A 9280-nucleotide genomic window follows, 5' to 3' on the forward strand; every position below is an offset into this window, starting at 1 on the left:
AATGAAAAGCTCCTGTGCAGGTGACATTCATCGGGGAGAATGGAAGCGATATGAGGGGTTTATCGGCAGAATTCTTCTCCCTCCTTTCCCAGTCTCTTCTGAAATGGGAGAAGAAGGTGCTGGAAGTCCATGAGAGTTCACTGGTTTGGTTCAATCCTGATGTAAGTTTTACACCAAACATTCCTTGTTCTTTCTAATGTAGTCTTTCTCATATATCACATACATGTGCTGTGGTGCTTGTGTCTTTTCAGGGCATGCAAGCTAATAGAGATTTTTACTATCTTGGCGTTATCTGTGGAATGGCGCTCTACAACCATCATTATATAAACATTGGCTTCCCTCTGGCCTTGTTCAAGAAACTCCTCCAGCAGAGTCCCACTCTGAATGATCTGGAGGAACTATCTCCTGTGGAGGCCAGGTAAACGATTAAAGACTATGAGACATTCGATTTTATACACTTTAGTGTTACAGAGCAGGTCATATTAATTGAATTTCAAAAATCTCACATTAGAACTTTGAAAAGCCTTCTTGAGGAGGACGAGGATGAAGTAGTAGATACGTTCAGTTTCGATTTCACGGTAATACAGTTTCTATGGTTCACATGTATTAGTGTACACAGCTTTTGTTTAAATTGATGCTGTTATTTACCTCCTTCAGGTCAAAGGAAAAAAGCTCATCCCAAATGGAGATCAAATTCGAGTGACCAAAGCTAATAGGTAGAAATAGATCTATCTATCTGTCAACTCTTCAAAAATATCGTTGAATGTTTCAAACAAGCTTGTCTTGACAAACCGTTCCATTTCTAAATGTCCTCTTGATGTTATAATTTATATAGAGTTATAAAGGAGTTAATGAGGTAGTGACACACAGGTGGAAGTGTCCAAGCAATAGATTATGGGAAATGAAGTTCATCATGATGGGAAAGCAAGGGAGACGGGAGGGGGGCCCTCTGGTGACGATCATAGGGACTCCAGCAGGAGGATGCAACAATCACATCACTGCATAGTAAAAACACCTTTTTTTCCAGACAGAAATATGTGGATTTGTATGTCGACTTCGTTTTCAACAAGTCAGTGAAGAAACAGTTCGAGCATTTTTCAGAAGGTTTCTTTAAGGGCTGTCCACTTGATGCCTGGAGCATGTTCCACCCTGAGGAACTCCAGGAGCATACTGTATATGCATGTATACATATATGGGTAGGAATGGGGACAGATTGTTGAGAGTTTAAAAAATGTTTATAGTTTTTGTACTATTATTGTGAATTGATTGTAATCATTGTCAAAACCTTACTAAATAGAGTTTTCAAAAAATAGATAAAAGCCCATATGTAGTATATATCAGTACAACATGCAAAGAAATGTGTGTGCCGTGCCGAACTGTGAAAACGGCCAGAAGGTGGCGCTATAAGCAATATTAAGTCACACTTTCGAACAAGACGGGAGTAAAGAATTAATATCAATTATCTGCATTTTTAGATGAACTAGGCTATCTCCTTAAGTTTTGGTTTCGTTTTCCAAATAAATCGTAATCCCTCATCCGTATTTTAATTTGTCATCATGGTTTTGTTTGGAAGCCAGTGTCCGCCACTGAATAAAAAATAAAAAAGGTAATTCTACCATAACAAATATTGATAATTCCTCGCAAGACAAATATTAGCTCAAATACATGTTTTTGTATGGTTTAAGTTCAGTTCAGTATTGAGTCTTTCTTTCAAAGACATCACACGCTTGTGTCAGTCACATCGTCAAAGCTGATCTACTCGTTTGGATGTGGGACACAAGGGCAGCTGGGAAACGGAGAAATGATCAAGCAGTCTGTGCCTTTCTCTGTGGATCTGCCAACTGGTAAGTAAATCATCTTTTAGCAGTGGGGTATTTTGTTATGAATATTGTTTTACTCGTGCTGTTGTTCAGAACTAAACAAAGCTAAATGTTTGTTGCACACAGAATGTAATCAAGAATATACGATTGAAAAAATCATCGCTGGGGAGAATCATTCCTTTGCCTTGTTTTTCAAAGTAGGACTTTTTTTTCATTCATTAGTAGTTTAACATAAATTATTGCTGCACTGTGATTACTCATGTTTTACTTGTATTTTGTAGGAACTGGAAAGTAAGGTCAAATCCAATCCAAGCAGAGGTGCTTTGACATTAAATGACAGAATGATTGACCGATGGCTGTCTGCAACTGATTCATGCTGGGCAACAATAAAGCAGTTAAGTGTTTCCATTTACTGATACTGATATAAATCCAGAGTTTATGTATACTATTTCCATGCCATTTTTGAAATACTGGGAAATTGCATGTGGAACTGAGTGTCAGGACCTTAATGCATTTGTCCTTCTTTTTAAACTTACTATTAAATAGAAGAAATACCAGAGAGTAAATAATTGTTTATTTACACAATCCATTAAGTGAATCTCGATCTTATGTAGGATTCTTACTATTATGTATAAAGAGTTGTACCCTAATATAATTGAGCAATCATATATATTAATGCATATAAATGGACTCAGAAAGAATTTGTAAAAGTATTGTGTTATTTACAGGGAAATAAACACAGTGTTCTCCTCCGCTGCCTCTCTGAATGGAAGTTTTCTCGAAATGAAGTAGTTCTTTTTAATATTTTCTAATTTTTGTGCCTCCTTCCATTGCAGATATTAAACTAAATGTCTGTTTTTGTAGTTGTGATGATCATTATCAGACGTCTGAAGAGCATTGTGGTTTGGATTTTGATCTGGTTAAAACATCCTTTGCAAAGTTATCAAAGAATAAAAGCTTGATATCAGAGGTAATTGCGTACATTTATAAACATGAATAAATGTTAATTACATTTTAAACAATAAGATGCAGTTAATGGTTTGTGTATCTCAGGTAGAGAAGGTGGTTGAACAGATGCTGCGATCTCTGAATCCAAATCCAACTGGTGTGGAATCGCTGAGAGTTTATCTTCTCCTCCCTGAGCTCATCAGACTCCTCAAGAAACATCGAAGAACTGAACTCACTGAAGCTCTGGCCTCTAAAATCCTTCAGCTGGATCCTGATGCTCACAAGGTGTTAGGTAAAGCTGAGAGAACTTTCAGCCTTTGACTTGTGTTTTTGGCTTTGTTGTATTTGTCAAAGTATTTTTATGTTATATTCTCAGAGAAGTACTGGTCCAAACTTCCTGATGATTGGCTCAAAAGCCTGGTGAAGTTATTTCGCAAAGCATCTGCTGAGCTGATTGGCCAGATGTCTTTTGGTAAAATGGGCTATGACTTAACTAGACGCCTGAAGAAGTTTTTGAATATCCTTCAGATGATCTATCAGGTGCCTTTTTAATACACTGGATCAAAGATGTATTTTAATCTATCATTGTATAATAGTTTTTTATTCTTTGTTGTGAAGGTCTGCTGCAGTGCCAACAGAGACATCCCAAACAGGGATTTCATCATTCATGAGATCAGTGATCTACTAGATACGGTAAGAACCAAAGCAATAGTGAATTGTGCTGCACAAAGAGATTTTTGGAAGGAAACCAAATCACCTCAGAATTCTTTTTCTACATCAATAGCTGAAAGCTACCTTGGAGGACCTGTTATGGCAGTTATTGCGGTCAGCTTTTACTGATGATTTTCAGGATATGCTGAAATTGAAAGATTACTACCTTGTAGGTATTAAAGGCTTCGGACATGATACATATCAATACATTTCAAATAGATTTGCATGACATATAGCAATAACTACCAGAAATCTTATATTACTTTACTGCATTTTTCTTTCAGGGAACTATTAACATATTGGTCAAGTTCCCTTTTGCGGCTGACACTGCATCTAAACGGAGAATGTTTCATGTGAGTGCCAGACATGAGGATGTACTCAGTTATACATACTGTATGTTATACATGAATATGCCAAACAACTATGATTTTAAGCAGAAGTTCACCCAAAATGAAAATTCTGTCATCAGTTTTTTTTTTAAGATTTATTTTTGCCTTTATTACAATAGAACAGTATTTAGACTTAAGTGGGAGAGAAAGAAGGGGGGCGGGATTGGGAAAGGTCTGCGAGCCGGGACTCGAACACGGGACGCCCCAAAGCACAACGGTGCTACTGTATGTCATTAGAACTTTATTTTCTACCGTACAATGGAATTCAATGGGCACCAAACTGTTTGGTTGCAAACATTCTTTAGAATATTTGTGTTCCGCAGACGCCTGAAGAAGTTTTTGAATATCCTTCAGATGATCTATCAGGTGCCTTTTTAATACACTGGATCAAAGATGTATTTTAATCTATCATTGTATAATAGTTTTTTATTCTTTGTTGTGAAGGTCTGCTGCAGTGCCAACAGAGACATCCCAAACAGGGATTTCATCATTCATGAGATCAGTGATCTACTAGATACGGTAAGAACCAAAGCAATAGTGAATTGTGCTGCACAAAGAGATTTTTGGAAGGAAACCAAATCACCTCAGAATTCTTTTTCTACATCAATAGCTGCAAGCCACCTTCGAGGACCTGTTATGGCAGTTATTGCAGTCTGCTATTACTGATGATTTTCAGGATATGCAGAAATTGAAAGATTACTACCTTGTAGGTATTAAAGGCTTCGGACATGATACATATCAATACATTTCAAATAGATTTGCATGACATATAGCAATAACTACCAGAAATCTTATATTACTTTACTGCATTTTTCTTTCAGGGAACTATTAACATATTGGTCAAGTTCCCTTTTGCGGCTGACACTGCATCTAAACGGAGAATGTTTCATGTGAGTGCCAGACATGAGGATGTACTCAGTTATACATACTGTATGTTATACATGAATATGCCAAACAACTATGATTTTAAGCAGAAGTTCACCCAAAATGAAAATTCTGTCATCAGTTTTTTTTTTAAGATTTATTTTTGCCTTTATTACAATAGAACAGTATTTAGACTTAAGTGGGAGAGAAAGAAGGGGGGCGGGATTGGGAAAGGTCTGCGAGCCGGGACTCGAACACGGGACGCCCCAAAGCACAACGGTGCTACTGTATGTCATTAGAACTTTATTTTCTACCGTACAATGGAATTCAATGGGCACCAAACTGTTTGGTTGCAAACATTCTTTAGAATATTTGTGTTCCGCAGAAAAAATTGAGCCATACAGGTTTGAGTTTGACAGAATTTGCATTTTTGGGTGGCCTATCCCTTTAAAAGCTAACATTATTTTACTCTTCTTAGTACTTGCAGTGGCAACTCTTCAGACCCAGGGCCAATGGCAACGTGTTGCACATAAAGAGAGAATCAGTGTGGTTGGACACACTTACGTATCTCAAACAAAAAACCCACGCATTTCGTAATCTATTTCGGGTAAAAGAATTACAGAATTGAATTCAGAGTTGAAATGTCTGATATGGTATTTTAATGAAAAGCTCCTGTGCAGGTGACATTCATCGGGGAGAATGGAATAGATATGAGGGGTTTATCGGCAGAATTCTTCTCCCTCCTTTCCCAGTCTCTTCTGAAATGGGAGAAGAAGGTGCTGGAAGTCCATGAGAGTTCACTGGTTTGGTTCAATCCTGATGTAAGTTTTACACCAAACATTCCTTGTTCTTTCTAATGTAGTCTTTCTCATATATCACATACATGTGCTGTGATGCTTGTGTCTTTTCAGGGCATGCAAGCTAATAGAGATTTTTACTATCTTGGCGTTATCTGTGGAATGGCGCTCTACAACCATCATTATATAAACATTGGCTTCCCTCTGGCCTTGTTCAAGAAACTCCTCCAGCAGAGTCCCACTCTGAATGATCTGGAGGAACTATCTCCTGTGGAGGCCAGGTAAACGATTAAAGACTATGAGACATTAGACTTTTTACACTGTAGATGTCACAGTCGTGTTTCAGAGCAAGTCATATTTATAATTGTATTTCAAAAATCTCATTAGAAGTCTGAAAAGCCTTCTTGAGGAGGAAGAAGATGAAGTAGTGGATATGCTCTTTTTGGATTTCACGGTAATACAGTTTCTGTGGTTCATTTGTATAAAAGTGTGCACAGCTGTTGTTTAAATGCTTACATTTGTGCTGTTATTTACCTCCTTCAGGTCCATTCATCGGGGAGAATGGAATAGATATGAGGGGTTTATCGGCAGAATTCTTCTCCCTCCTTTCCCAGTCTCTTCTGAAATGGGAGAAGAAGGTGCTGGAAGTCCATGAGAGTTCACTGGTTTGGTTCAATCCTGATGTAAGTTTTACACCAAACATTCCTTGTTCTTTCTAATGTAGTCTTTCTCATATATCACATACATGTGCTGTGATGCTTGTGTCTTTTCAGGGCATGCAAGCTAATAGAGATTTTTACTATCTTGGCGTTATCTGTGGAATGGCGCTCTACAACCGTCATTATATAAACATTGGCTTCCCTCTGGCCTTGTTCAAGAAACTCCTCCAGCAGAGTCCCACTCTGAATGATCTGGAGGAACTATCTCCTGTGGAGGCCAGGTAAACGATTAAAGACTATGAGACATTAGACTTTTTACACTGTAGATGTCACAGTCGTGTTTCAGAGCAAGTCATATTTATAATTGTATTTCAAAAATCTCATTAGAAGTCTGAAAAGCCTTCTTGAGGAGGAAGAAGATGAAGTAGTGGATATGCTCTTTTTGGATTTCACGGTAATACAGTTTCTGTGGTTCATTTGTATAAAAGTGTGCACAGCTGTTGTTTAAATGCTTACATTTGTGCTGTTATTTACCTCCTTCAGGTCAAAGGAAAAAAGCTCATTCCAAACGGAGATCAAATTCAAGTGACCAAAGTTAATAGGTAGAAACTATCTATCATTTTCTAAATGTCCTCTTGATGTTATAATAGACTTCAATTAATTATACATTACTTCTGAAATACATACATGACAAAACAACATAAAAATGCAAATTAGTCTATAGGTGCTGTAGATCAGGGGTCACAAAACTTGGTGTCCTGCAGAGTTTAGCTACAACCCTAATCAGACACACCTGAACTAGCTAATCAAGGTCTTGCTAGGTATACTTGAAACTTCAAGGCAGGTGTGTTGAGGCAAGTTGGAGCTAAACTCTGCAGGACACCAGCCCTCCAGGACCAAGTCTGGTGACCCCTGCTGTAGATGTTCCTTTTGTGCATTGCAAAGTAATAACTTTTATTTTTCAGACAGAAGTATGTGGATTTGTATGTCAACTTCGTTTTCAACAAGTCAGTGAAGAAACAGTTCAAACATTTTTCAAGAGGTTTCTTTAAGGGCTGTCCACTTGATGCCTGGAGCATGTTCCACCCTGAGGAACTCCAGGAGCTTCTCCACGGCTCCCCTGAATACGAGTGGAAGGAGCTTCAGCAGGTAAACGTCTTCAAGAAACTTGCCAATTTTGTATGTTTTAAATATTTCACAGTACCTGAGTTTTTCTGCTTCGTCTTCAGTGTGCTTCCTATGAAAAGTGTTCTGCCTCTGATGAGCTCATCAAGAACTTCTGGACTGTTTTCTTTGAGCTCTCTGAAGAGAACAAGAGGAAGTTTCTGAGTAGGTTTTGTCTTGAACATGAATGTCTTGATGCATCTACATAAGCAATATCATTATCATTTGCCTCACATCCTCACATTATTTATTTTTCTCTAGTTTTCTTGTATGGGACGGACCGTGTACCTGTGGGAGGTTTCTCAAAGCGCTCTCTGAAGATTTTACTGTCAGACTGTCCTGATGTAGAAGACCGACTGCCAGAGGCCCAGACCTGTTTTGGCAGATTAATTCTTCCCAAATACAGCGATATCAACACACTTCGCAACAAGCTTATACACGCAATCAGCTTTTGTGAGGTTTTTGGACGAGAGTAAACTTCCCTCGAGGTTCCAAACCCCAAAATATAGGCTATACAGTCACAGATTTGCCACACCGATGTAACACAGATCACTCTTGTTGGGAGCAAAACATTTTGCTTAATGTTGTCACATTATTTATGTAGATTTATATAGGTATCATAAAAAAAATTATATTTGTAAATAAACACAATAGGAGAGCTATATTCTATTTTTAGCACTATTTAGTAATTTGGCACATTGTAATTTTTATCACATTATAAAATATATTTTGGTATGTAAGCTCTTAACCTTATTATATGTTATGTTATTTGGTGTAAAAAAAAAAAACATTCTCACATTATCTATCTTTTAAATTATATAAATATCATAAGACATGTAACAAAAAAAAAGGCAACAGAACTGGAAAAAGTGTATGTACCAAGTCGTTATTTTGATTTTATATGAAGCAATGAGACGAAATTCAAATTCAACCAATTTTTTTTCACAATTAACAAAAGCCCTATTCGCACGGGATTAGTATTACCTGGTGACCTCCAGTCATTTGTTATAATTGCGGAGGTTGTCTGTGATCTTAATCCCGTGCAAATCAGCCATGTCTTTTATTTGTAAAGTAAAAATTCCCCCGCAAANTTACATGCTTAAGGATTATTTCAACCAAATATGAAGTGTGCCTGTTCTGGGGTCTTTCACAAAAACGAGTGAGCGCCATTTAAAAAAATTAAAATAGGCCCTATATAATATGCACTGTTGCTTAGTATTAAAATTATAACTTCAGATGCATGATATTTGTAGGGCCCTATGAAATCCGCTTTATTTTTCCCAAATTAGCCTAAGTTTTATTTTTTCCAAAATCTTTTTTTCCGTTTTAATTTCTGTGGATTCAGTTTTTTTTTCTTTTTCGTTTTTTTGTTTTCTGGATGATTATATTAAATTTTAACAAAAAACATGTCTAATTAATTAAAATCATGAAACTTGTTTAATTTAACAGCAATTTAGGCCTATTAAAAGTTTAACAAAAATTACATTCTTAGGGACCCAAATTCTGCGCTTTCTTTTTTTTTTTACATTTTAATTTTTCAGTGTTCCATTTTAATGGTTTCATCAAAAACATATCTAATTGAATTAATAAAAGCACCTTAATTTATTAATTTGTATACAATAATAGGGCCCTATGAAATGTTAATTTTATTTACTTATTTTTTAGAAATTCTGTGTTGTGTATTTTCATTTTTCTGGTAATCAAATGAAGGCGAAAACATTAATCTATCTTTCATTCCAATGAAAATTAAACAAACCCTTTAATTTTTGTACATTCAAAATGCTACACAACAGAAGTTTACTGTGTAACGAGCAATGTCACAGAATTCGTCAAATATTGAATGAATAAATAAAATGCAATTCAGTACACTTCAATCAAATATAGCGATATGGACTAGTGTATGTGAATATTAAATGGAAAAAATACTA

The 9280-nt window shown here is 36.5% G+C and overlaps 2 protein-coding genes across 2 annotated transcripts; both read left to right on the forward strand.

Moving 5' to 3' along the window:
• The first annotated feature begins 28 nt into the window (after window positions 1–28).
• Window positions 29–1148, forward strand: LOC107578078 (probable E3 ubiquitin-protein ligase HERC3). Its single transcript, XM_016264071.1, has 5 exons — window positions 29–161; window positions 252–418; window positions 512–578; window positions 658–716; window positions 1032–1148. Exons 1-5 carry the CDS (start codon window positions 51–53, stop codon window positions 1075–1077), a joined length of 450 nt encoding a protein of 149 aa, XP_016119557.1. The 5' UTR covers window positions 29–50; the 3' UTR covers window positions 1078–1148.
• A 44-nt stretch (window positions 1149–1192) lies between these two features.
• LOC107578077 (probable E3 ubiquitin-protein ligase HERC4) lies at window positions 1193–8090 on the forward strand. Its single transcript, XM_016264069.1, has 23 exons — window positions 1193–1196; window positions 1686–1844; window positions 1947–2017; window positions 2102–2214; window positions 2549–2608; window positions 2685–2790; window positions 2874–3060; window positions 3145–3308; window positions 3387–3461; window positions 3553–3648; window positions 3764–3918; window positions 4192–4234; window positions 4313–4387; window positions 4479–4574; window positions 4690–4758; window positions 5211–5339; window positions 5413–5553; window positions 6303–6469; window positions 6576–6642; window positions 6732–6790; window positions 7154–7337; window positions 7418–7517; window positions 7614–8090. The coding sequence occupies exons 1-23, from the start codon at window positions 1193–1195 to the stop codon at window positions 7826–7828; spliced, it is 2535 nt and encodes an 844-aa protein (XP_016119555.1). The 3' UTR covers window positions 7829–8090.
• Window positions 8091–9280: the final 1190 nt, after the last annotated feature.

Source organism: Sinocyclocheilus grahami, unplaced genomic scaffold (genome assembly GCF_001515645.1).
Source record: "Sinocyclocheilus grahami isolate Dianchi unplaced genomic scaffold, SAMN03320097.WGS_v1.1 scaffold8698.1, whole genome shotgun sequence".
In the NCBI taxonomy this organism is placed as follows: domain Eukaryota; kingdom Metazoa; phylum Chordata; class Actinopteri; order Cypriniformes; family Cyprinidae; genus Sinocyclocheilus; species Sinocyclocheilus grahami.